The 27,148-nt window shown below is 41.0% G+C and overlaps 4 protein-coding genes across 9 annotated transcripts; 2 read left to right on the top strand and 2 right to left on the bottom strand.

Annotated features, from left to right (window-relative positions):
- Window positions 1-75: 75 nt before the first annotated feature.
- LOC133489285 (nucleolar protein 9) lies at window positions 76-7,778 on the bottom strand. 4 transcript variants are annotated; one of them, XM_061798208.1, is made up of 12 exons: window positions 7,651-7,778; window positions 6,219-6,442; window positions 4,886-5,122; window positions 3,943-4,119; window positions 3,749-3,856; window positions 3,165-3,306; window positions 2,889-3,081; window positions 2,670-2,810; window positions 2,205-2,324; window positions 1,844-2,056; window positions 492-597; window positions 76-394 (listed from the first exon to the last, which is right to left on the bottom strand). In XM_061798208.1, the coding sequence occupies exons 2-12, from the start codon at window positions 6,439-6,441 to the stop codon at window positions 240-242; spliced, it is 1,815 nt and encodes a 604-aa protein (XP_061654192.1). In that variant the 5' UTR covers window position 6,442; window positions 7,651-7,778; the 3' UTR covers window positions 76-239. The 4 variants fall into 4 exon arrangements, with proteins under 4 accessions (XP_061654192.1, XP_061654189.1, XP_061654191.1 ...); XM_061798205.1 differs by having other exon boundaries at window positions 7,698-7,720; XM_061798207.1 differs by lacking the exon at window positions 7,651-7,778 and adding an exon at window positions 7,044-7,178.
- A 1,868-nt stretch (window positions 7,779-9,646) lies between these two features.
- Window positions 9,647-12,699, top strand: LOC133489222 (uncharacterized). The gene is made up of 3 exons (XM_061798096.1): window positions 9,647-9,866; window positions 10,378-10,688; window positions 12,609-12,699. Exons 1-3 carry the CDS (start codon window positions 9,747-9,749, stop codon window positions 12,697-12,699), a joined length of 522 nt encoding a protein of 173 aa, XP_061654080.1. The 5' UTR covers window positions 9,647-9,746.
- A 717-nt stretch (window positions 12,700-13,416) lies between these two features.
- dad1 (defender against cell death 1) lies at window positions 13,417-15,042 on the bottom strand. Its single transcript, XM_061797478.1, has 3 exons — window positions 14,725-15,042; window positions 14,281-14,447; window positions 13,417-13,575 (listed from the first exon to the last, which is right to left on the bottom strand). The coding sequence occupies exons 1-2, from the start codon at window positions 14,933-14,935 to the stop codon at window positions 14,317-14,319; spliced, it is 342 nt and encodes a 113-aa protein (XP_061653462.1). The 5' UTR covers window positions 14,936-15,042; the 3' UTR covers window positions 13,417-13,575; window positions 14,281-14,316.
- Window positions 14,208-26,701, top strand: abhd4 (abhydrolase domain containing 4, N-acyl phospholipase B). Of its 3 annotated transcripts, XM_061797476.1 has the most exons (9): window positions 14,208-14,225; window positions 15,592-15,658; window positions 18,287-18,372; window positions 18,935-19,039; window positions 21,117-21,405; window positions 23,166-23,353; window positions 23,437-23,548; window positions 25,721-25,907; window positions 26,093-26,701. In XM_061797476.1, exons 2-9 carry the CDS (start codon window positions 15,606-15,608, stop codon window positions 26,180-26,182), a joined length of 1,110 nt encoding a protein of 369 aa, XP_061653460.1. In that variant the 5' UTR covers window positions 14,208-14,225; window positions 15,592-15,605; the 3' UTR covers window positions 26,183-26,701. The 3 variants fall into 3 exon arrangements, with proteins under 3 accessions (XP_061653460.1, XP_061653461.1, XP_061653459.1); XM_061797477.1 differs by lacking the exons at window positions 14,208-14,225; window positions 18,287-18,372 and adding an exon at window positions 15,304-15,348; XM_061797475.1 differs by lacking the exons at window positions 14,208-14,225; window positions 18,287-18,372 and having other exon boundaries at window positions 15,479-15,658.
- Window positions 26,702-27,148: the final 447 nt, after the last annotated feature.

Genomic DNA, 27,148 nt, shown 5'->3' with positions numbered 1-27,148 from the left:
CAGTTCAAATCTCATTTGAGGTATGACGTTATGAAAGACAATGAATTAAAAAAAAAAACACACACACACAGAACATAAGAGATGCCTCAGTATTTAATTTCAAACAAATTAACATTGATCTTTATTCTTGAAGTATTTGAATTTACACACAAGGAAGAACATCTTTGTTATTTCTCCCCAAATGTTTAAATCAAACAATGGAAAAACAAAGAACAAAAAAACATTCTCAAATGTTTATTTCATTCAAGAATATCACTGAAAAGCTTGCGTTTCTTGGACTCGCCGGTTTGAATCTCCTGCCAGTGGGCTCGTCGGTGGATGAAGTGGGAGAGCGCAAATTTGGCCCACGCATGTCGCGCAAACTGGTCTGACCTCAGCTGGCTTTCGCTTGGCACTAGAAGAGAAAGTGGGGGACGAGAGAAGTTCATTAACAGAATGCTAATGGGTAACGAGAAAGTCATTCCGAATATCTGCCACGTGCATCATATTACCAAGCTCCTGTGCAATGCTTTGCCTCTGACTGACAGATGCACTGCTCCATATGGCCTCCAGTACTCGACTGCCCAACCTGGAGCATGCCATTCGAACATACTGACCCTGAGGAGGGGGGGGTGGGGGGAAATAAATAAAATGACTGTACAGAATGTTTGGAGACTTTAAGAAACAAAACATAATATTTTGCAAGCTGTAGGAGCACCAACATTGATTATTCATCGAAACAACAGTAGAATCTTCTGTATAATACTCAGATGACACATTTGCAGAGCTGTCAGCCAAAAAAAATTTTACTTCCAGAACAATTTGTCCACGTTTTTCAGATTTTCAAACTTTTGCCAAGAACATTACCGGAAATTGTGGCTTCAATATTTGTTATTACATCAACCTTGTAACAGTTCCAGGCTGAATCAAAGTATATGAAATTTCGACGTTCCACCATCACAAATATCTGCATCTATGGATTCATTTTCCTTTGCCAATTCTGTTTTCAACCCCGGTAACAAAAAAACAAAACGAAAAAAATTCTATTAAAGCATATAAATCAGATCTCATATGTCAAAATTGAGACTCAGCACTCTATTTTGCAAACAAACAAATAACATTGCTCAGCTTGGCTACCAGAGGGCGTAATAAAAGAGCGCGCACCAAGCAGCAGTTGTGTGGACGCGCCGGTAATGGCAGACGCTGGATTATTTTTTTTTTTATTATATATATCAGTGTTCGAGTCGAGTCAACGTTCAGTGATTTCCGTAACAAAATACAGCTGTTCCATAACATTCGGCAGCTCTGCATTTGGCATGTTTCAATTTACTTCAGAACATATTGTATATTGTCACTGTCGGATAGAAACATGTCTAAATTTGGTCAAGTTCATATTTTTTTCACAAATCTCTACTATTTGTCAGTACCCACATGAGTCGATTATTTTTACAAAATATTGACCAAGCCATCCATCCATCCATTTTCTGAGCCGCTTCTCCTCACGCGGGTCGCGGTCATGCTGGAGCCTATCCCAGCTATCAACAGGGAGGAGGCGGCGTACACCCTGAACTGGTCGACAGTCAATCGCAGCTATAGTTTTGTAAATGGCTTGCTCTCTTTGACAATGCAATGGCTCAACAAACATGCTGGGGTTTTTTTTTTGTTTTTGTTTGAAAAGTTTTTTTTTGGCTGACAAAAGAAGTACAGACAGATGCTAGAAAAGAATGGAATATATACTGTAAGTGTGTTTAACTGCCCCCGTAATGTGGAAGAAGTCAGCAGAGGATGTGCAACGCCTGTCTTTGACCTCTAAGCAACTCAATAGCTCTTGTGCACAGAATCAATAGGGGCGAAGCGCTCGTACCTCCAGCCTCTTGAGGATTTTGCCCCTTCCCTTGTCACTGGATGTGGCGATGAGGGCCTGAAGCACGTGGCTGCCAGAGGGGTCAGACGCCAGTGTCAAGAGATCCGCTGGGGCTAGTGTGCGCAGACTGCTGAGGAGGATGGAGCGCTCCTGGAACCTGGCGAGTGCCTGCACCAGCCGGGAGCCGTGGTAACAGATGGAGGACAGGGGGGCCTGGACGACACAAGCCATATTGGAACCTGCTGTGCGTCTGACATTTACTCAGCATAAACGTGCCTGAAGGCTTATTTTGTTTGTTGTCAGTCACAGTGCAGGTTTACAACTGGTGACCTGAATACAGTTGGAGAAATAGAAGGCTCACCTGTGTCTGCTCGCTGCCCTCTGCTGTGTCAGAGTGGTAGTATACATCGTAGGTGAGGAGGGACATAAAGAGAGGGAGGCAGTGTACATGTCTGGAGCCAGGCTCTGCGCAGTGGAATGCCTGGGAGAACACAGCACAATTTCATTTGCCAAAAAAAAAACAAAAAACACAAACACCAAAAAACACAAATGAAGCTTTCATTGCGTTGTTATGCACTTTCAAATCAAATCCTTAGGCAGAACAAGCGTAAGATAAACCTTCCACACAATGAAATTAGTCAATCAATTTGGTTTGTTTATATGTGCCCTGCGATTGGCTGGCGACCAGTTCAGGGTGTACCCCGCCTCTCGCCCGAAGATAGCTGGGGTAGGCTCCAGCACGCCCGCGACCCTAGTGAGGAGAAGCGGTACGGAAAATGGATGGATGCATGGAATTTTGTTTTGTTACCGGAATAACAAGACTTACATTGAGTAGACACTGCATCAATTCTCCTTGCCGTGCTTCACTTTCTGCACAGCTTTCGGCCACTTGCACAATCACACCCATGTGACCTGCAGCCAAGATGGCCTCCACGCCTTGGACTAACTCATCGAATAGCCTGAGGAACTTCAAAGATAGAGAAAAGCCTCAGTCAACCTTGCATTCGGACAACTTGGATTTTCATTCCCAGCATTTGAACCCCACCAGTTTGCTTTTGGCCGAGGCTGCTGTCAGCCTCTGTACAGGGAAGTTGGCGATTGGATGGAGAGCAAGGTTGACCAAGTGACCCTTGAGATGGTTCTTGTAAAGGTCACGGAGAAGAGATTTGGGTGACAGCTGAATGATGGTCTCAATAAGGTGACTGGAAGCCAGGTCCTTGAGGAAAACCAGAAGCGGACTGAAAAATATAAGAAAGTAGGAAAGTGAGAAAATGCTTTCCCTTCTTCTGTTGCATATATAAAGATAAAACTTAAGTTAGACCTAACTCCTGGACCAGCGGGACAACTTGTCAAGTATGCCATGATGCGCTTGACGAGCTGCTTGCAAAGTTTGGGCCGTTTCCTGTGACACACTCTCAACATGGTCTGGAATACTGCACTGGTAACCGAGTCTGTGATGCTTACTAGCAAGAGACGCAGCACAAGGCAAAAAAAACCACTCTTAAACGCAAACCTTTGTCTCTCCAATAATAGTAGGAATAGTCCCAGTGATGGTAGTTACAGTTGTTGTATACTAGTATTAGTATCATGTCATTTGTTTATGCACCATCCCTCTATTTTCTCCCTCTCTCAAACCTAGCAGTCATGCAAATGGTGAAGGTGACAGATGGAGAAACCTCAAATTTTGGCGCACAAATATACAGGTACATTTTACAGAAACAAACATGTAAATAAGCACAGAAATCCTACTCACAAATTATGCCACACCTTTTTTCCCCCTAGCTTTAACCCCTGTGGCTTAAACAACAATTCATTTTATTTGTGGATTCTTCCCATCCCATGATGTTTACTGTTCTTTTTTTTTTTTTTTTTTAGGAGCAAATTCAGCATGCATATGAAACTCACATTTAACACTGTCCATCAAAGTCTCTGTGAGGCTTTTCAGCTCATACCAAAAAGACGTAGGTATCTCAAAGTCAGTCAGCTGAGGAGGAGCGTTGCGCTCTTTTGCACCTCGAAAAAACACAAACAAGGCCAAACATTACATGACATGATATAAATGACTAACAAAATGTGCATAACGGTGTGCGTGCGTTTACCTGGACGTGATTCAGTGCGGGGAGGTCCCACACAGCCTGCCAGGACATGCAAAAGTGTGCGGACGACATGAGAGCCGTGCACATCTTTGATGAGCTCTGCGCTGTTGTCCCTCACCACTTGACTTAAGGACAATACCTGGACTTCCAGAACTTCATTCTGATCTTCTTCTTCTTTTGCTAAATTGATTAAACAAACAGGAGACAACACGATTAGATGTCAGCTTGACTAACACAGGGGTTCTTCGCCTGGGTGTGATCGAACCACAGGGGTTTGGTGATCCAGTCTCAGGGCTTCAGCAGAGGTCAAGACGCTGTGTGTGAGATTGGTAATGTTGCGCTCTGCTTGGCCATCATTGGCTGCCATAATATTTGGTGTCACCAAATTGTAGTGTACTCTTATTGCTAAGAAAGCCATTGAGACACAACAGCGATTTGCAGTAAATATTCTTTGAGTTATGTTTTTGAGTTTTGGGTGAAGTTCATGTTTTGTGGGTTTTGTTCGTCGAGTAGTGATTGTGTGTACAACTGCTGTAGGGTTCATTTTTGTAGCACTTTAAATTTACAAAAAAAAAAAAAATAAATAAAAAAAAATGTATTTTTCCAACCAAGAAGGATTCAGTGAATGCACATATGAAACCTGCGGGGTTCAGTGCCTCAAATCAGATTAGGAACCACAAATTCCATTACAATGTTAAAAAAAAAAAAAAAAACAATTAATGAGTGGTTTGCAATGTTAAATGATGATTATCGTATTTCCTCAAATAGCGGCCTCTGTTCTAATAGACATTGCATCGTCCACACTTGAACAAATAAGTGTATAGTACAGTCAACCTCTCCATATTTGTAGTTCTGCATTCCAACTTCACATATTTTGGGGATTTATTTATTTATACGACAACATACACGATGAGAACCACTCTGAAGTGAAGAAAATTCCACATACCTGCCAACCTGGACACCTGTCTGACTGCGCTCTCCACTACATGGCCGCCACAACGGTCACAGGAGACGGCCTTAAAGTCTGACCCCGATTCGCCACCCAGCTCCGCCATTACATTTGCCACCTGTTCAGGACTGGACAGTGGGAGCAGGCGCTGCAGAGTGACGCTTCCAGTGCGATCCATCGCCACCAGGCTCGCTTTGCCTTTGACTTCACTCAGGACATTTTCCACAAACATATCTGCAGAAAAGACAAACAAGACTGTAACATGTAGTACAAAGTGAATGCTATGCTAGTTAATGTTTTAGTTTCTTTTATGTGTGGGAGGAAGGCAGACGACAAGGGAAAACTTGGGAATCTCTTTAGTTATCGTCCGAGGCATTCAGTTGTCAAGCAACTTACCCAAAAAGTTTGGAGGGATTTGATTGATCATTTTTATCAGGAAGCCAAAATCAACAAAAAAAAAAATGGGATGAAAATAAAACTTGTACAACATTTGCTCAAGAGGGTCATTAGAAAATATAATATATCGTCATCCAACATAGAAGCTGGAACAAAAATGTGCCTTTACAATAACAAAGCTATACAGTAATTTCATTACTGAGGTTGTAGTTAGTGCCGAGCAGTGTAGAACTGCACTGTATCAGAATCAGAATCCTCAGAATCATCTTTATTTTGCCAAATATGTCCAAAAAAACAAAACATAATTTGGAATTTGTCTCCATTGGTTGGAGTCGCTCGAGTACGACAACAGACAGTCAATTGACAGAGAACACTTTTGAGACATAAATAAAGGGTTGCTAGTTATCTGGTAATGTCGGTACAATTAATTTTTTTGGACAATTGTGCAAAAAGATGCAGAGTCCTCGAGCACTTAGAGCAGTTCGAATGACTAATCTCGCAATTTTCCGGTGCAATGACCATTGTGCAAAGGGCGCCGAGACCTCAACAAGTGCATGCAGTTTAAAGTGACTAGTCGCGCGATAATCTGGGACAATGTCGATTGTGCAAATGTTGCAGATACGCCTCAGTCACTGTGCAAGTGGGGGCAGATGCTACTCTGGCATGAGTGGCCAGTATTGGTCAACAACAGCGTGGCGAGACTCCTACAGTGAGTGCACGAGTAATGTATAATTGGCCCGACAGAAATGTGACAACAAACTCTAGACAAAATAAAAATCACATCATACTTAGTTCCTACACTATGTTGGTTACCTTATTTATCTACATTACAGGAACTCTTGATCATACGCTCTAAATGGATGTCATTTTGAAGACGTACTACATGACAGACTTTTCAAATAGCTCAAATCTTGCGACATCACTTCTTCCTCACCTCTCTCCTCAGCATCTTCAAAGTCTTCAGTCAATCTCTCCCCAACACGACGGTAATAACCAACACTCAGTGCATCGAGCCGTTTTTTCCCACCATCTCCTTCTGCCTTTGACCCATCTTGAGCTTTCTTCCTCTTGCTCTCTCCTCCATCGCCTGCTTCCTGGCCTCTTCTCTTTTTATGACCTCCTTTCTGGGGCTTCTCGAGCTCTGTCTTTTCCAGCATCCTTTGAATGGGTACAATATGCAGCTTAGTGTCATGACAACCGACAATGAAAACCATTTAAGAGGCTTTTTACCTTTTAAAATGATTTGGCTAACGATGACAACTGAAGTTAGACCCCAACAGTTTGGGATCTCACCGCCCCGCCCACGTCAACCCCACTATAATCACACACTCATAAAATTGGCATTTTTAAGTGCTCCGTATATTTGAACTATATATGGGAGTTGAGGAAAAGGACGAACGTGTTCAAAGATTCGATTTCAATCTACTCTGTTGTTGTACGGTGTCCATTTGAGTCAAGGTAAAACGGAACAGTTATATCCCTGATTAATTGGTGGCGATTGTTCTTTTTTTTTTTTTTTAATGTATGCATTTGTATAGGAGTGGACTCATTTTAGAACTCACAACTCGTAGAAACTTTGTTAATAATGCAATACTGTTCCAGGTTTATGGTTTGCCACGTTCTGATAAAAGAGATTCGAGGACGGCAAGTTCAGTAAACTAGAAAAGCTCCAGAATTATTCTTATGTCAATCATTTTGGATTTGGATGAATTTAAATCGCTCCAGCAAAATCCAAGAGAAAAATACCAGATGTACTCACGTGTGGTGTGCAAAGCTAAACACTTCTACTTCCGGGCATACTTGAGTTTGTTGTGCATAGATTTGACGACTAGATACACGATTGCATTGTAGTAGCCTGTCTGACCGACGTGCCTACGTGGCGGCCATGTTGGAAAGGTCGTCTTTCCCATCAAAGGTAATGCATGGACATTGAAGTTAAGGCGTAACATTCATTTTTATGAGGTTTACGTTTTTCAAAGCCAAAGCGTGTGCCATCAATACATAAACATTTGAAAAACTCTACACCGACATCCTTGGTCTTTGGTGTTCTTGCCGTTCACACACATGGAATGAGCTGACGACTTTGACCCTCCTAGCTTAGCGTCGCCGTAAGCACGCAGCAAAAAGAGGCGCGTCGTATCTCCCTATTCATGACTATAGTGTGACGTAACCTTTTTTTCTGCTATGATTTATCATAGAACTGCAAGCTACCGCCACCTACCGCATCGGCGTATGTGTGCTATGTTTCCTGTCTGCTGTTTTTATTCATGCGCTTCTATCTTTATAGTCTTTGTTATGCTCAAATGCTCAAAGTAAAACAAAACAAAAAAAGAAAGAAAAAAGAAGAAACAAAAATTCTTATTTACCTGTGGATTTACAGCCAGACTGAACTATAAAGACAAAAGAAACCTACTCTGTCATGGTTTGTACCAAACGGCATTGGACGGGACCCAAAAGCAGACTGAGACAAAAGAAGTAGTTGGAAGGGGTTTACAGGAACAGGCAGGCTTAAGTGCAGGCAGTGATGAATGCTGATTTGAACCAGGTGTGCAGGCGAGGAGGGGAAAAAGGTGCACAAGGTGCCACCCACGCCTCGCAGAGGAACTGCAAGGCACAGATCATGAGATACTCTCATCGGAGTTATTTGTGTGTAATTTGTGAGGTATCCATCCATCCATCCATTTTCTGAGCCGCTTCTCCTCACTAGGGTCGCGGGCGTGCTGGAGCCTATCCCAGCTGTCATCGGCCAGGAGGCGGGGTACTCCCTGAACTGGTTGCCAGCCAATCGCAGGGCACATAGGAACAAACAACCATTCGCACTCACAGTCATGCCTACGGGCAATTTAGAGTCTCCAATTCATGCATGTTTTTGGGATGTGGGAGGAAACCGGAGTGCCCGGAGAAAACCCACGCAGGCACGGGGAGAACATGCAAACTCCACACAGGCGGGGCCAGGGATTGAACCCGGGTCCTCAGAACTGTGAGGCTGACGCTCTAACCAGTCGGCCACCGTGCCGCCATTTGTGAGGTATTTAAAAAAAAAAAATCAGAGCATGAACGTCAAATAAAATAAAAATAACTACATAAAATATGAATTTGCAAATTCAGATATTGCTGAACAATATCATATTATAAAATATAATAAATACAATCTTTATATAACAAAATATAAGAAAAACATCTTTATGAAATAACAAATTAAGGCAAATTCAGCACCAATAAATGGTCTTATACTATTTTGTTTCCACTTAAGCCGCTGTGGAGGATTGTCACTGTCCCACAAGTGAACCTCAGTCAGCTGCACAAAAAACAAAACAAAAAAAACATCAGAGGGCATCAGACATGCTTTGACCTGGATTCAAACCAGGCCTTGACATTGTCCCAGATTATCGCGCTACTAGTCACTTTAAACTGCATACACTCCTTGAAGTCTCGGCGCCCTTTGCACAATGGTCATCGCAGCGGACTATTGCGAGATTAGTCATTCGAACTGCTCTAAGTGCTAGAGGACTCTGCCTCTTTTTGCACAATTGTAAAAAAGAAATTTAAAAAAAATGTACCAGCATTACCAGATAACTAGCATCCCTTTATTGCTCAGTGACTGTTTTTCTCAATGTCTTTATGTCTCAAAAGTGTTCTCTGTCAACGTACTAGAGCGGCTCCAACTACCGGAAACAAATTCCTCGTGTGTATTTTCGGACATACTTGGCAAATAAAGATGATTCTGATTCTGATTCTGATGCAAAACTGTATACGAGCTAGCCAGGAGTTGAACCTAGAATCTTCTGATCCATAGAAATTCAGAAACATTCAACACTAATTCAGTGGAAATTCAGTTTTTAGAGCGGGACCTTTATTTGACCTTTATTTACTTTTTAAAACTTTGTTCTTTAGGTTGAGGATTGTTACTGTATTCACAGAATCAAGCTGAAAAAGAACTATTTTCAGTCACAAGAAAAAAGTAATATAATCCATTAGGTATTTTGCATGTGCCTGGATTTGGATTTTAACTGTGGTTACTGCAGCACAGTTGCGGTTTTTGCAGACCTTGATCTCTTTGTCAGTGGGACTGAATTATGAAATGTCCAAAATCGAAACCTTTTTCTCTCAGTGCAGGCGCAGTTTTGAGCAAGTGATCTGTGCTTCTTAGATGATGACAAGTTCCTGACTCCCGCTAAGGAAAGTAGGTCATGGTAAACCCAGCTATGTGTGTCTCAGCAGGGGGCTTGCATTAGATGCTCAGGTCACACATTGTTCAGCAAATATCCTATTTCCAATCAACCAGATTTCTTAAATACACTGTAACATGATTGTGTGTCTTTTAGATATCACTTTCCTGCATCTAATTTTGCATTAAAAAAAATGAAGGAAGGGGCGAGAGAAAGGGAGGAGCTACCAGTTTCGCGACTTCCAGAGAGACGAGCGACAGGTACACTTCCAGGACAAACACTTGAATGAGAGGATGGCTTCCCAGCACTACCTGACAATATACAGAGAGCAGTTTGCCTCACCTGGCAAAGTGGAACGAATGCAACTTCGACCAACTTCTGCCCACAGAAGAAACAACCCACAGCCTCAACCGGTAAGATATGGAGCAGATGATTCCGCTTCCACACACAAATACACAGTTGGACTCCAGAATGAGAATAAATATAATTGCAAATTTGGAGAAAACGTGTCTTAATTACTGGTTTCAATTACCTTAGCTTCTAAATAATATATGATTGGGAGAAATTGAGAAAATCTGATTGCAATATTTCTGTCCTATTGTTGTATTATTGTTATGTAATGAAGTTGACAAAGTAAATATTTTATTAACTTAAGTCAGTATTATGATATCCTTATGCTATATAATTGTTAGAAAACATAATTACAATAATTCAGTTTTAAGTCACAAAACTACAAAGTGCTAATTGTCAGTTGCTACGTGTAATATAGTCATGCATTTAACCAAGTGTCAGGGTTGAAATATTGAATTTCCTTATTCAGTAAGTGCCTGACTAAGGGTTAAAATGACCAAAATGAAGATAAATTCAACTCACTGTGTGGCTTGTGTATTTATTGTTCACGTGTTTATTCTGTTGCCTTGGCAGGACTTTCTTTTCCCCCGCAGTCTTAAGACCCTGAACAATCCATCACACAAACCACTTAAACCTCCAACTTTCCCCCCTGTGGACGCTGGCCGTCAACCCTTCTCCCCTGTCACGCGACTGTCATTCAATAGCCCTGTTAGGGCTTTTCCTGTCAACTCTGTGAACACTGTGGGCTCAAGCAAAGCACAGCTCATGCCAGCCATAAACCCATCTTCAGTTCAAGAGCTGCCCTCTGTTGATCGGCAGCAGAAGCTATCATCTCCCACTGCCAGCTGTGTCCGGCTTCGCTCATCTTTGAAGATCTCACCAAGGTGTGACTTTTTTTTTTTCATCTCAAACAGCAGCTCTGAGATTTAAAAAAAAAATAAAAAATACATTTTAACTTTTTTTTTTTTTTTTTTTTAAATTTGTGGGCTTTATTCCTGCAGGAATGGGGTTACTAGGGGCGCTCATGTCCCTAATCAGTAGTCCGTCTTCAGATTTCTCGCTCATGTTTATCTTTTTCAGTGAGCAGATGAAAAGTGCTGAAATTCTTGATCCATTTATTTTCAGGAAAACATGTAAAAAAAAAAAAAAAATCACACAAAACTGTTCTACTGGATTGTTCCACAGAGGAAGTTTAACATACAAGCATGTTGCGAAACTAGTCACAATAATTTTGTTTTTTTTCCTATCCAAAACATTACCATGACTAACATTAAAAAAGTAGCGTAGTAGGCTCGTTTTTTTAATCAAAAATAAGACAGAAGTTTTGTTCCTAAAAATTATATTTAATATTATTGTAAGCCACTGTAACATTATGCATAGTTGGAACACCAACGCCCCAAAAAACACAGGAAATGCGAGTACACAACACCACTGTACCTAATGTACTGTGCCCAGGAAATCAGTGAATCGGTGGTTGCCTGACATTGTGTAGTCTGCTGCCGTCACCTGTCAGTGGGAGGTTGGATGCGCACTCGTTACTCAAAATCTGGGTCATAACTCAAAATAAAAAAACATGCCAACTGAGGGCTTGCACCTTGAAAAACTCATAAGGCACCGCGGTACAATGTATTATGTTTTACAATTGGGAGTCAGGTCTGGAATGCTGGCGGGCCAGTCTAGTACTTGCACTCTTTTACTCCAAAGCTATGCTGTTGTAATACGTGCAAAATATGGCTTGGCATTGTCTTGCTCAAATAAGCAGGGGCGTCCCTGAAAATGTCGTTGCTTGGATGGCAGCATATTTTGCAGCAACACCTGTATGTACCTTTCAGCATTAATGGTGCATTCACAGATGTGCAAGTTACCCATGCCATGACAGACCCCCATACCATCACAGATGTTGGCTTTTGAACTTTGTGCTGATAACAATCATGATGGTCCTATTCCTCTTTGGCCTGGAGGACGCGACGCCCATTATTTACAAAAACAATTTGAAATGTAGACTTGTCAGACCACAGCACACTTTTCCACTTTGCACCTGTCCATCTCAGATGAGTTTGGGCCCAGAGAAGCCGACGACAGTTCTGGGTGTTATTGATATATGGTTTTCGCTTCGAATGGTAGAGTTTTAACTTGCATTTGTAGCTGTAGTAATGACGTGTTAACTGACACTGTGCTCCTGAGCCCATGTGACAATATCCTTTACACAATGGGGCTGTTTTTTTCTTGCCGTGCCGCTTGAGGGATCGAAGGCCATGGGCATTCAATTTTGTTTTTTGGCCTTGGCGTTTACATGCAGAGATCTTTTTATGACATTGATTAATCCATCCATCCGTAAATTCTTTCCAATTGTACGTTGAGAAACACTCACCTGTTTCCAATGAACCTGTTCACCCATGGAATGCTCCATACAGGTGTTTTTTTTTTTTTTTTATTCTTAAACTTTCCGTCTTTTGTTGCCCTTCTCCAAGAATTTTTGGAACTTGTCGCAGGCATCAAATTCAAATGAGAGCATATTTGCCATAACATTAATTGATTTGAACATTAAATGTGTTGTCTTTGTACTATATTCATTTGAATATAGGTTGAGAAGGATTTCAAAAACTTTGTTTTTATTTACACATCTCAACTTCATTGGAATAGCCCCTTAACTGAAAAGGAGCATCGTCATCTTCATAAATGTTCCTGTACTGTATTCTATCTCAATACGTTGTACATGTGCCCTAATGGAGATGATTTTATTTGACCAATAACGCTACAGAGTGAATTAAATCACTCTTTTAACTGATGTGGTTTATCAACAGTGGGTGCTACAGCTGTTTCCATGTGGTGAAGCCCTACCAAGCCAGTCACTATGTCATACACCCGCAGTTTGTGTCTGAATGCCGCCATTAGGATGATCTTGAGGATGATCACGAGGAACCACAAGGTACTTGATGAGGGGGCATCCCCGGCACTATAAGAAATAATTCACCAGTCTATTTCTTCTTGCAGTAACAATTAACCCACTGAGGATGACTCATGTATCAGTGGTGGCTGCACAACAGAGAACTTCATCACTGTTTTACAAAAGCTGCAGCTAAATGGTAGTGTTAGAAATTGGACACTGTAGACCAAATCTGTCACTGTAATTGTTTTTTGTTTATTTTTACATTTAAAAACACAGTACTTTACTGTGTGTGATTGTCGATAATTAAAAAAAAAAAAAAGAAATTTTCTGTTATATAAACAACAACATAGTGAAAACAAAGCATGCATCATTTTCCAAAATGTAAACATTTATGTACAAGTGTGATATTTTGTCCAACTGTGTAATCGGTGCCACAATGTGGTCATGAAGAGACATGCTGGAGGACATTTCCCATGAGGCTTGGCGCCAATGTAATAGGGGTATCGATGGATATTGTATGGTGCTTCTTCCTGAGCAGCGGTAAAACAAAATTCCAAAACAGTAGGAAGAATAAATGATCTCATACCACTGGAAAATATTTGTATTTTTAATCAAATATGAATCTTTTTCATACATGTAAGTGATGCGCAATAATTTGCTCTGCAGCATTTAAGAAAATACTGTTGGATGAACGTAAGAGGTGTGAACAAGACTCGAAACCATTCTAAAGTTGTCTTTTTTTTTATTTATTTATTTGCCTCAGTGCAAGGGAACGTTAACAAATTTAAACATAAAAAAAGGAATTCAACCATGATCTGTAAGAAAAGCCGATGTGGCATTGTGGGTTTGAATATTGTTTTCCATCTTCTTCCCAGCTGCATCTATGACCAAAGGAAAGTCTTATTAGTGATACAGGCTATACAATTAGTCAACAGGAGTTTGAGAAAGCAAACCTTGGAAAACACAGACATTCACATCTCTTCAATACATACACCATTATGAGATTCATTATAAGAGATGCATGAAAATCAACTGGGGCACTTTTTGTCCACATCTTGCATTAAAGGTGTACCCAATGAGGTGGTCAGTGTGCATAAATACAGCAACAATATATACACATTTTTTTTTTTTTTTTATTCCCAGGTGTCCTAATAACACATCAGTGAAATTTTTTTCATGCAAAATTATTTTTTAAATAAAACACTAAAAAAACTTCAACCACTGGCTGATCCTCTCTGTATCACTTCACATGCAAGATGCTGTATTACACTCCATTCAGTGTGCGACTGTAAGTCATGCATGCTGATGCACCCATTGCCAAACACAAAGCCCCACACCATCAGGAAGTCCAAAACTTAACCGAACAACCAAGTGTGTGCCACTTATCAGAGGCTAATAACAAAAACGTGTGAGCTAAGGCTAATCTGTGCGTCAACCCTTGCAGCCCTGCTTAGCTTTTGTGCTTTCGTGTAGTCTGACCATCACACCTGAAAATGGTGGCTCTTTACCAAGCTGCCAAGTCTACATTGTGGTGAGCAGGCAATATTCTATAACTTTGCTGAAATTTTGCTGAAATTGACACACACCTTCCACCAAGGGGACTGTCAGTCTGAGAAACGTGTTCAACCAATGAAGTTCATGACAACAAGGTGCAGGACAGTGTGCGCGAACAGAAAGTCAGCAAACGCTCTCTCTGGTGAGATGGACAGGAAGTCTCCTTTGTTCTGTGGGTTGATCTGGATACGAAGACACACTAAAGAGACATAAGACATACACAATTTGTACAAGTGTGTGGCGTTAGGGGTTATATGTTCAGTCACCAGTTAAGAGATTTAACTGTAACTGACAATTTCTATAGTTCTGCAACATTTGGCCAACATAAACTACACAATGAAAAAGTTACATTTAAGCTAACTATGTTGGCTAGCTAGGTCGGAACACACAAGTCGCAATCCGGATAGGTAAATGCGTCCATTTTAGATGACAACAACTAGACTTTCCCAGCTGGATAACCTATTCAACGAGTTTACCTGCGAGAATGAAAGAGCCGACACAAGAGATGAAGCCAGAGAGAAAGCTGTTGAAGGGGAACGTTCCCACGAGCAGACAGTAAAGGAACTGCAGCGCTCCCGTCAGCAGGATATACAGCAAATACGCATCCACCACTTTCAACTTATTGGTCGTCGTACTTGTGTATTCTTCAAGAAACCGAGAAATTACCGACAAAACAGAAGCCGACATTGCTGCGCTTGGTCAACTATTTGGTCAAGTGGGGTCTTGAACTGGTGAGCTAGCGCCGTGCAGACGTGACGTGGCCGTAAAACACGGACGTGGTCATAGTGCAACAGAAAATGCAATCCGGCCAAGTCTTCGGGTAGGAACGGAAGCACAGCCGGGATGGACATTCGCAGGGTAGCGCAACAAAGATAGTCACAAGCAAAATTAAATAGGCCACTCTGACACTATTTAGACGAAACTCTTCTTACCAATAACGCTACAAAATAAAATAAAATAAATAAATAATAGGTTCCACAAGGCTGTTCTGTCTTGGTATTCAGTATGAACTTTTATCATTTGAATTTGCTGAAACCTTCAAACGATCTTTATTGAGTTATACAGCTGTGATGAATACACTTGGGTCGTTGATAACCTTGGTAATAATACTAATACAATACTACTACTAAACTAATACGAAACCTAATAACGTTTGCCTGTCTATTTTTTTTAAGTGGCGTGCGAGTGAGGCGTCTTCTTTTTGTCAATCTTTGTTTTAGGTCACCTGACAAATAATGGACAAGATACAAAACATTGCAGTCGGCGGCTCACGAGACAGCGACAGGAAATCACAAGCACAAATAACGAGTATAACTTTACTTAACACTGTATGTGCTCACCAGGGATACTTCTATGAATGGATCCTACTCCGACTACTACGGCACCTTTGCAAGGCGACAGCGAGACAGAGTAAGGTTAAAGTTATTTAAATGTCCCTGCTGCATTACGTCACATGCTGTCTGGAGGAAAGCGTTCAGTCATATTTCGTTATAGTTTTTTTCCAGATAAGGTTGGGGAGCATTTCGTTCAGAAATTTAAATCAGTTATTTAACTATAACATTCGCAAACTAATGTGAGATCGTTCTTCTTCTTCTTTTCCTTTCGGATTGTCCCCTTAGGGGTCGCCACAGCGCGTCATCCTTTTCCATGTAAGCCCATCTCCTGCATCCTCCTCTCGAACACCAACTGCCCCCATGTCTTTCCTCACTACATCCATCAACCTTCTCTTTGGTCTTCCTCTAGCTCTCTTGCCTGGCAGCTCCATCCTCATCATCCTTCCACCAATATACTCACTATTTCTCCTCTGGATGTGTCCAAACCATCGAAGTCTGCCCTCTCTAACTTTGTCTCCAAAACATCTAACCTTGGCTGTCCCTCTGATGCGCTCATTTCTAATTTTATCCAACCTGGTCACTCCGAGAGCGAACCTCAACATCTTCATTTCCGCCACCTACAGCTCTGCTTCCTGTTGTCTCTTCAGTGCCAGTGTCTCTAATCCATCAACATCCTCAAGGCAAATAATGCATCTGTGGTACTCTTTCTAGACATGAAACCATACTGTTGCTCGCAAATACTCACTTCTGTCCTGAGTCTAGCCTCCACTACTCTTTCCCATAACTTCAATGTGTGGCTCATCAACTTTATACCTCTTTAGTTCCCACAACTCTGCACATCACCCTTGTTCTTAAAAATGGGCACCAGCACATTTCCCCTCCATTCCTCAGACATCTTCTCACACGCTAGAATTCTATTGAACAAGCTGTTCAAAAACTCCACAGCCACCTCTCCTAGATGCTTCTCTACCTCCACAGGAATGTCATCAGGACCAACTGCCTTTCCATTTTTCATCCTCTTTAATGCCTCAAAGTATTCTTTCCATCTATCTAGCACACTACTGGCACCAGTCAACATATTGCCATCTCTGTCCTTAATCACCCTAACCTGCTGCACATCCTTCCGATCTCTATCCCTCTGTCTGGCCAACCTGTGTAGATCCTTTTCTCCTTTTTTAGTGTCCAACCTGGCATACATGTCATCATGTGGCTCTTGTTTGACCTTTGCCACCTCTACCTTTGCCCTGTGTCGCATCTCAATGTATTCCTTTCGCCTCTCCTTGGTCCTCTCAGTGTCCCACTTCTTCTTAGCTAACCTTTTTCCTTGTATGATTTCCTGTACTGTGAGGTTCCACCACCAACTCTCCTTTTCTCCTTTCCTGCCAGAAGATACACCAAGTACTCTCCTGCCTATCTCTCCGATCACTTTGGCTGTAGTCGTCCAGTCTTCTGGAAGCTCCTCCTGTCCACCGAGAGCCTGTCTCACCTCTTTCCGAAAAGCTGCACAACACTCATCCTGTCTCTGATTCCACCACATGGTTCTCTTCTCTGCCTTTGTCTTCCTAATCTTCCTCCCCACCACCAGAGTCATCTTACACACCACCATCCTATGCTGTCTAGCCACACTCTCCCCTACCACTACCTTACAGTTGGTAACCTCCTTCAGGTTACATCGTCTGCACAAGATGTAATCCACCTGCGTGCTCCTACCTCCGCTCTTGTAGGTCACCCTATGTTCCTGCCTGTTCTGGAAAAATGTGTTCACTACAGCCATTTGCATCCTTTTTGCAAAGTCTACCACCATCTGTCCCTCCAAGTTCATTTCCTGGATGCCGTACTTACCCATCACGTCTTCATCACCCCTATTTCCTTCACCAACATGTCCTTACAATCTGCACCAATCACGACTCGCTCTCTGTCTGGGATGCTCAGAACTACTTCGTCAAGCTCCTTCCAGAATTTCTCTTTCACCTCTAGGTCACACCTGTGGGGAATAACCACTAATTACATTATACATAACACCCTCAATATCAAGTTTCAGCCTCATCACTCGTTCTGATACTCTTTTCTCCTCCAAGACATTCTTAGCCAACTCTTCTTTTAAATTAACCCGACTCCATTTCTCTACCCATCTACACCATGGTAAAATAATTTAAACCCTGCCCCTAAACTTCTAGTCTTACTGCCTTTTCACCTACCGTACTGTTGAATTCAGTTAAATTGAATCAAATAATTAAAACCTTAAATGTATCCATTTGGATGAACCGGAGCCCTTGTGAGGCCCCACACCACGATAAGCCTATTCATTAGATAGCTGTTAATTGTAGCTCAGGTTAAAGGCCACGGGGGGTGCTCATAGTGGAGGTAGAAATGCGATACAACACTGTTCTGCTATAATTGAACCTCCAGTGAATGTGACTGTCAAGTGGACGATAAACCGACCTCCTGTTGATCAGATACTGGTTTGAGGAAAAAAGTGGCACACATGTTATGGCCATTGATAACAATTGATTAGGATTGAGAGGTGACCAAATATCAAAATAAATGTGGTTAAAATGGTTTTCATTGACAGCATGGGGGCTATGCACTGTGCTGCCCCTAAGTGTGTAAAGCCAGTGATAATGATTGGACCCTCATCAGAAGCAAAACATACAGTATCGTGCTTGATTTATTTATTTGTGTTTGCTTTGTTTTTCTTCGTCAGGGCAAGTTCTATTTGGAGCTGGTGGCCTTCCTGGCGTCCAACATCCATGTCCTTATTGAAGGCCACAGAGAGCAAGATTCTTAGCTGTATGATAATGCTTCCATCTCCTGACTCATCATACAGACATGTTTGTCTTCGGAAACAGTATATGAAAGTTTGTACATCTCAATAAACCTGCTTGAGAGAGAGAGAGAGAGAGCGAAAAATCCATTTATTATGTATGTTTGACTCAGTTTTCAGAGAGTTGAATCTCTCAAAGTGTCACTCAAAACAAGAGTATATACCTCTGCTGCGTTCAGTTTTTTTATTGCTATAACTGACTGCATGCATTGGGACTAAAAGGCGCAATGGCGGGCTACATCTAGCAGATGAAGCTGCCGTATTTGTGGCACTTTGTAATGGCAATCGCCACTTCCCAAAAGGCAGTAGAAGACCAGGAAAAGCAAACATTTTTTTCATGTTTAAGATTGTTCATACTTGGAAGATCTCTGTATTCTATTGACTCTCATGCTAAATGTCATTGTAAAGGCAGGTTATTGTTCATGTATTGAATCTCATTAGATTATGGTGATGATGTGCCTAGGAAAGTGTATTTCACAACCTCTTTAATATCTTCTATAAAGTTATTTATTTTTTGTCTGGTTGCAGGTATTCAAAATAACCTATGGGCCAGGTTTGTGACTCTTCCAAGTCAAGATCGAATATGGACTCTGACCCTGACCGACAAAACCGGTCCAAAACCCGAAGAGCAAGGTACTCTCCTCTGCCTATCCTTCCCCCCCCCCCACATTGTTTGTTTATGAGAGTTGAACAGGCACACCCTGATCCAATGTTCTTTTTAGATTTTCTAACCTTACTATCTCTGTTCTCCCAATTGTGACGCTTATTGCAGTTGTGGTCGAGGTCCGCTCTTAACATTTACTGTATATGAAGTCACGTCGACTGGATAACACACGGTGTCCCAAAAAATTTACATAATTTAAAGTATAACTAGCCGAATGATGACATTTTCGAAGCAAATGAAATTAAATATGCTTCATATTGAAAAATAAACGATTTATCAAAATTCCAACAACCATTCAAACACACAGTATATACAACCCCAATTCCAATGAAGTTGGGACGTTGTGTTAAACATAAATAAAAACAGAATACAATGTTTTTCAAATCATGTTCAACCTATATTTAATTGAATACACAACAAAGACAAGATATTTAATGTTCAAACTGATAAACTTTATTGTTTTTAGCAAATAATCATTTACTTAGAATTTTATGGCTGCAACACGTTCCAAAAAAGCTTGGACAGAGTTTACCATTGTGTTACATCAGCTTTTCTTTGAACAACATTCAATAAACGTTTGGGAACTGAGGACACTAAATGTTGAAGCTTTGTAGATGGAATTATTTTCCATTCTTGCTTGATGTACAGCTTCAGCTGTTCAACAGTCCGGGGTCTCCGTTGTCGTATTTGACGCTTCATAATGCGCCACACATTTAAAATGGGAGTCAGGTCTGGACTGCAGGCAGGCCAGTCTAGTACCAGCACTCTTTTACTACGAAGCCACGCTGTTGTAACCCGTGCAGAATGTGGTTTGGCGTTGTCTTGCTGAAATAAGCAGGGACGTCCATGAAAAAGACGTTGCTTGGATGGCAGCATAAATTCTCCAAAACCTTTATGTACCTTTCAGCATTAATGGTGCCTTCACAGATGTGTAAGTTACCCATGCCATTGGTACCAACACAGCCCCATACCATCACAGATGCTGGCTTTTGAACTTTGCATCCATAACAGTCCGGATGGTTCTTTTTCTCTTTGGCCCAGAGGAAACGACGTCCACAATTTCCAAAATGAATTTGAAATGTGGACTCGTCGGACCACAGAACAGTTTTCCACTTTGCATCAGTCCATCTTAGATGAGCTTGGGCCCAGAGAAGCCGTCTGCGTTTCTGGGTGTTGTTGATAAATGGCTTTTGCTTTGCATAGTAGAGTTTCAAGTTGCACTTACGGATGTAGCGCCGAACTGTATTTACTGACATTGGTTTTCTGAAGTATTCCTGAGCCCATATGGTGATATCCTTTACACATTGATGTCGGTTTTTCATGCAGTGCCGCCTGAGGGATCGAAGGTCATGGGCATTAAATGTTGGTTTTCGGCCTTGCCGCTTACATGCAGAGATTTCTCCAGAGTCTCTGAACCTTTTGATGATATTATGGACCGTAGATGATGAAATCGCTAAATTCCTTGCAATTGTACTTTGAGGAACATTGTCCTTAAACTGTTCGACTATTTTCTCACGCACTCGTTCACAAAGAGGTGAACCTCGCCCCATCTTTGCTTGCGAATGACTGAGCAATTCAGGGAAGCTCCTTTTATACCCAATCATGGCACCCACCTGTTGCCAATTAGCCTGTTCACCTGTGGGATGTTCCAAACAGGTGTTTGATGAGCATTCCTCAACCTTCTCAGTCTTTTTTGCCACCTGTCCCAGCTTTTTTGGAATGTGTTGCAGCCATAAAATTCTAAATTAATGATTATTTGCTGAAAACAATCAAGTTTATCAGTTTGAACATTAAATATCTTGTCTTTGTGGTGTATTCAATTAAATATATGTTGAACATGATTTGCAAATCATCCAATTCCAATTTAATTGGAATTGGGGTTGTACATTTATCTTTAAACTTAGTAGTTGGATTTTTCATTTTTCCGATTAAATTCTGTTATTAGAGTATGACAATGATGTCAAATTGTTTGTGACACCCTGTATATTAAAGGAAAGCAGAACCACCATACTGTATGTTGAATTTAATTGGCACCTTATGTCCCAGATTCTAAAATGCCGCTGGTGATGGTCCATGGCTTTGGAGGAGGGGTGGGACTATGGATTAGGAACCTGGATGCACTGAGCCGGTCACGGCCTGTTTATGCCTTCGACCTCCTGGGTTTCGGTAGGAGCTCCAGACCTTCTTTCCCTTCTGATGCTGCCAAAGCAGAGGAGCAGTTTGTCAACTCCATAGAACAGTGGAGACAGTCTGTAGGTTTGGAGAACATGATTCTGCTGGGCCACAGCCTGGGCGGGTATCTGGCTACATCATACGCCATCCAATACCCTTCAAGGTAATTGTACAAGTTCTAATATTGTTTAAAAACATACACACACACACACACACACACACACGTTAAAAGGTCATAAGCAGCTAACTGGATTTTGAGAGAAAAGAAAGTGTTTTTTTTTGCTATATTGTATATACTGTATTCTTATAATCCAGAGGCTATTTTGTAGAAACCAACAAACTGGACAAAAAATCACCCAAATTTGCTCAATTTCATATGTTGAAAACACTGTCAGTCAGTGTTTTCCAGAGCACACTGAGAGGAACCTGTGAAAAAAACACTGATATTACTCATGAGTTTAAGTACACAACTCCTATCTAAATATTCTTGCCTCTTTTACAAAGGGTATTTAAATCGGTTTTCTTTTTCAACAGCAATTTGACAACCACAAACTGGAGTCAGCATTGCAATCTGACTGCAGCTGACTTATTATTGGCAATAATTGATGCAGTGGAAGAAATCACAAATACATTGGGCAGTAAAAAGTGTGCCGCTGGAATATTTATTGATTTAAAGAAAGCTTTTGACACACTTGACCATACTATTTTACTTCATAAACTGGAAATGTGTGGCATTAGAAGAAGGCTCAAAAGGTATTGAGATGGCTCAAAAGGTATTGAACTGAGAGACGGCAGTTTGTCAAGATGGGTAAATTCACATCTGGGTATCTGAACATTGCTTGTGGGGTCCCCCAAGGTTCAGTCTTTGGCCCCAGATTACTCAATATCCTTCCATCCATCCATTTTCTACACCGCTTATCCTCACTAGAGTCGCACGTATGCTGGAGCCTATCCCAGCTGACTCTGGGCGAGAGGCGGGGGACACTTTGAACTGGTCGCCAGCCAATCACAGGGCGCATACAGTATAAACAAACAATCATTCGCACTCACATTCACACCTACGGGCAATTTAGAGTCTTCAGTCAACCTACCACGCATGTTTTTGGGTTGTGGTCCCAAATAAGTCCTGGACTATAATCCACCATATATACATTATTGTAGACTGGTCTTGCCATATTTGACCTATTGTAGAGAAATGTGGGGTAATAATTACAAAGGTTTTCTCCATCCACTCTTTTAATTACAAAAACATGCAGTTAGAACCATACACAAGGTTGGATTTAGCAAACTTTTATACCGCATAATTACTGTGTAAAGTCAATAAAACATATTACCTGGTAATATGCCCAAAATATTTACAGAGAGGGACTTGATGGGGGTGTGGGAACTTTCAAGTCCAAGCAGTAAGAACAACCAGGAAAGGCTTCTGTGTATCTATATGTGGGGTCAAATTGTGGAATGGGTTGGGAATAAATAAATGTCCAGATATTAACCAATTCAAAATAGGTTTCAAAGAAATGATAATGTCACAATACAAGACCGAGGCTGTGGTTTGACTATGGTGTTTTAAGAGATTCTTATTGATATTTGTTTTTATAGGTGTGCGTGTGTTTGTGTGTACTGTAACTGTATATAGGGTCATTTTGTTTGTATATATACAGTATTAGTGCTGTATGTATGTATGGCGTAATGTGGTGAAAAATACACTATAAGTAATACTCACGAAGTTGTTGAGTGGAAGAGAAGCATTCCTTGATGGGGATGTTTAGCGTACGAGCAGATGTCATTTTGGAATTTATGTATCAGGGGTGAGAGCTTGGGAATGTTTCTTCTTCTCACTCCTTTTCGGATGTGCATTTTCGTTTTTATGTTCCAAGTTTTTTGGTTGATTATTATTATAGTAAGTAGTTTGCTGTCTTCCAGAGTGTCTCATCTTATCCTGGTTGATCCGTGGGGTTTCCCTGAGAGACCACAGATCCGGAGCCAGGAGATTCAAGGTCAGGCCACAGAGTTGGTAAAGAGGCCATCTCCACCTCGCTGGGTGAAGGCTATTATTTCAGTAGTTTCCCTCTTCAATCCTCTGGCTGTCATCAGAGCAGCAGGCCCATGGGGTGAGACATAATATCGACGTACTAGCATTCTTTTGCTGCATCCGTCATCCATCGTTTTACTTCACAAGGTGTTGTTTACTCAGGTCCGGGATTGGTCAATCGATTTCGTCCCGATTTCAAAAGGAAATTTGAAGATCTGTTTGATGATGACACTATGGCACAGTACATCTACCATTGTAATGCACAGCCCCCGAGGTATGTCAGCATACATGGTCACATGATTACATGGCAGTCCGATACTTGTTTAGGTCAGTACTAAACATAAATGACCTTCATAAATGACCACCTCCTGTATACTGTATGTAAGCCTGGATTTTGTGATTAATATTTAGACCATATTCATGAAGACGACTAAGGAAAATATTGAAAAATTGTCTTGCATGATTAATTAATGATGATATTTTGTAAAAAAATGTCCTCACCTTTATGTGGACATGGACATAGACTTAATGGGTTGTTCTTTTTCTCTCACTTCACCCCTCCAAAAAGTGTTTCGGAAGTAAAAACAAACGCCTGCCTGGGGGACTCGGTAAAAGTGAAGCAATGATTTGACACTGTGCCATTAACCATAGTCAAGCAAATTCATGTAGATAACACAAGGTCACTGAAATGAAACATGAAAAATCAATTAGAATAAAACGGCCAATAATCTGTAATGAATTTAACATACAGCATCTGAAATAAGTATTTAACACGTCACCATTTTTCTCACTAAATATTCTTCCAAAGGTGCTATTTACCTGAAAATTTCACCAGATGTTGGGAACAGCCCAAGTAATCCATACATACAAAGAAAGCAGAACAAATAAGATCAGAAATTAAACTTGTGTGTAAAAATGTGAAATGACACATGGAAAAAACACATGACGAAAGGGAGGTGCAAAAAGGCATGGAAAGCCAAGCCAACACCTAAAATCTATCAATAATCAAATAGAAATCCACCCCCTTGTCAGTGTAAATGAATATCAGCTGGTTCAGTCCTAATTGATGGCCTTCAAAAATGTCTCATTGCCAAGGTGTGAGTCAAGATGCATTTCATGATGGGTAAGAGTAGAGAGCTGTCTCAAGATCATCGCAAACTAATTGTTGCAAAACAGAACGATGGCATTGGTTACAGACGCCTATCTAAGCTTCTGAATGTTCCAGTGAGCACAGTTGGGGTAGAAAGCCAATCATACCACCATAAATTTGCCTCGATCAGGTGCTCCTTGCAAGATTTTTGACAGAGGAGTGCAAAGAATAATCAGAAGAGTTGTCCAAGTGTCAAGGACCACCTGTAGAGAGCTTCAAAAAACCTGGAATTAGCAGGTATTGTTGTCACAAGGAAATCAGTGAGTAATGTCCACCAGCGCCAAGGGCTTGTATGCACGCTCACCACGCAAGACCCAATTGCTGAAAAAAAAGCATGTCAAAGCTCGTTTAAAGTTAGCTGAACAACATTTGGACAAGCCAGTTAAATACTGGGAGAATACAGTCTGGTCGGATGAGAGCAAAATCGATCTGTTTGGATGCCATAATGCACACTACGTTTGGAGGAGAAAAGGCACTGCACATCACCCTAAAAACACCAAACGAACAATGAATTCGGCGGTGGGAACATGATGGTGTGGGGATGCTTTTCAGAAAATGGTACTGGTAAACTTCACATTATTGAAGGAGGGATGAATGGGCAAATGTACTGAGACATTCTTGACAAAAATCTGCTGCCATCTACAAGGATGATGAAAAATAAACGAGGGCGGACATTTCAGCAGGTTAATGATCCAAAACGTACTGCGAAACTCTCAATTGGTTTCAAAGAAAAAAAATAAAGCTGCTAGAGCCGCCCCGCCAATCACCTGACTTGAATGCAATCGAAAATCTATGGAAAGAACTGAAACTCAAGGTCCATAAAAGAAGTCCACGGAGCCTTTAAGATTTGAAGATCGCTTGTGTGGAGGAATGGGCCTACATTACACCAGAGCAATACATGCGACTAGTTTCTCCATACAGGAGGCGTCTTGACGGTGTCATTGCAAACAAAGGCTTTTGTACAAAGTATTAAATAAATACCAGTTGGCATCTTCAATACGTTTCCCCTGTGTCATTTCACATTATTACACACAACTTAATTTCTGTGCTTATTTGTTCTGCGTTCTTTGTATGTATGGATAATCTGGGTTGTTCCCAACATCTCGTGAAATTTTCATTTCAATAGCACCTTTGGAAATATATTTAATGAGAAAAATGGCGACGTGTTAAATACTTATTCAAGCCGGTGTACGAGGGATGTTCGTTTTATGATGAAGTTCTGCTCCAACAGCAGTGACATTGCCCAAATGCCTGCCAAAAAAGTCCTCCATTTTTCTTTTCCGTCTCTGTTCCCAGCGGCGAGGTGGGTTTCCGGGCCATGGCTGAGTCTTTGGGTTGGGCCAAGAGACCTATGCTGCAGCGGGTCCCTCTGCTACCCAGCTCCATGCCACTCACCATGCTGTATGGAGCCCAGTCATGGGTTGATAGTTCGTCCGGGGACAATGTGGTCCAGGTTAGGAGCCCCGCTCGCACCAAAGTGCTGGTGAGTGCAGCAGACCGGTCATGACGCAGTTATCATCGAATTTTCAACCTTAACTTGGTCGTCCTGCTTAGCGTCACTCTAATCTAATTTATGTTACTTTGAGTGTTTATTGAGGGAAACTTTTGTTTTTATAATGGCCACCTTTGTTTCTTTTTTATAATCTTGGTATTTGTTTTACTCTGCAGCTGATAAATGATGCCTCTCACCACGTGTATGCCGATCAACCGGAGAGGTTCAACAGAGTGGTAGAAAATATATGCAACTCAGTTAACTGAATAGAGTTCACGTGTATGTAATACTGTATGTGTACTGTGTACTGTACATAAAGACAAATTCAGGAGGTTTCTTCATGTACCTGTGTATCTTCAGCATTCTTACATGAGTATGAATGACGTTTTGTCCTGATCTCATAGTAGTATTCATACAGTATATAATATCAAAACTCTGTTTTTAAAAAAAAATATTATTTAGCACTTCATTTCTTTTGAACCTATTCAAGGTATACACTGTATTTAGCTCGAAGCATACTGTCCATTGTTGACTCTTGACTTGAATGGAGACTCCTTTGTCATAAGCAGCCAATTAGTTGCTTTTCATTTGCTTTAAACAAGCTTTTTAAGCATAATAGGACTTGGAGGATTATTACTGTAATATTTAGCATTTTGCCAAGTAAAAAAAAAAAAAAAAAAAGACTAATATTTCATCTTATTTTTCTTTTCATGATTGCTAAATCTCTGATTTTGCTTGTGATTGAATTGTGTACATTGAAAACAATAAAACATTTTAGTCCTTTGTGGTGTGTGTGAAGAATATTTACCAAAAAAAGCAACTTTAAAACGTGATTATGCATAATCCATAGATGACCACCATTTAGATTTGGCAATTTCTTTTTTTTCTGTACATTTTCCAGTAATCTTGTGCAAAGCTCCTCTGCTTTTATGCTTTCATGTCATACGATACCAGCTTTAAATGTTTTAGTCCACAGAGGCCATAATAAATTTCTACTTTGATTTGATACCAGAACACGTTTCAGTCAATGAAGCTGAAATAAACTTAAAGTTGCTCCAGAAATTATGCTATTTCATGCTCTACCACTAGATAGCAGTGTCATGTTTCCGATCACTTAGGCTGTGTAGCGTTTGAGGACCGATGACTTTGGGGAATTTTCTCTCGAGCATCTGCGACACAAAAGAATGAACACTGTGAAACACAGTACAGTGATTGGTGATCTGTGTAATGAG

Source organism: Phyllopteryx taeniolatus, chromosome 14, assembly GCF_024500385.1.
Source record: "Phyllopteryx taeniolatus isolate TA_2022b chromosome 14, UOR_Ptae_1.2, whole genome shotgun sequence".
Taxonomy (NCBI): Eukaryota; Metazoa; Chordata; class Actinopteri; order Syngnathiformes; family Syngnathidae; genus Phyllopteryx; species Phyllopteryx taeniolatus.
The sequence above is the reverse complement of the archived record's forward strand: the minus strand, read 5'-3'. Positions and strand labels throughout refer to the sequence as shown.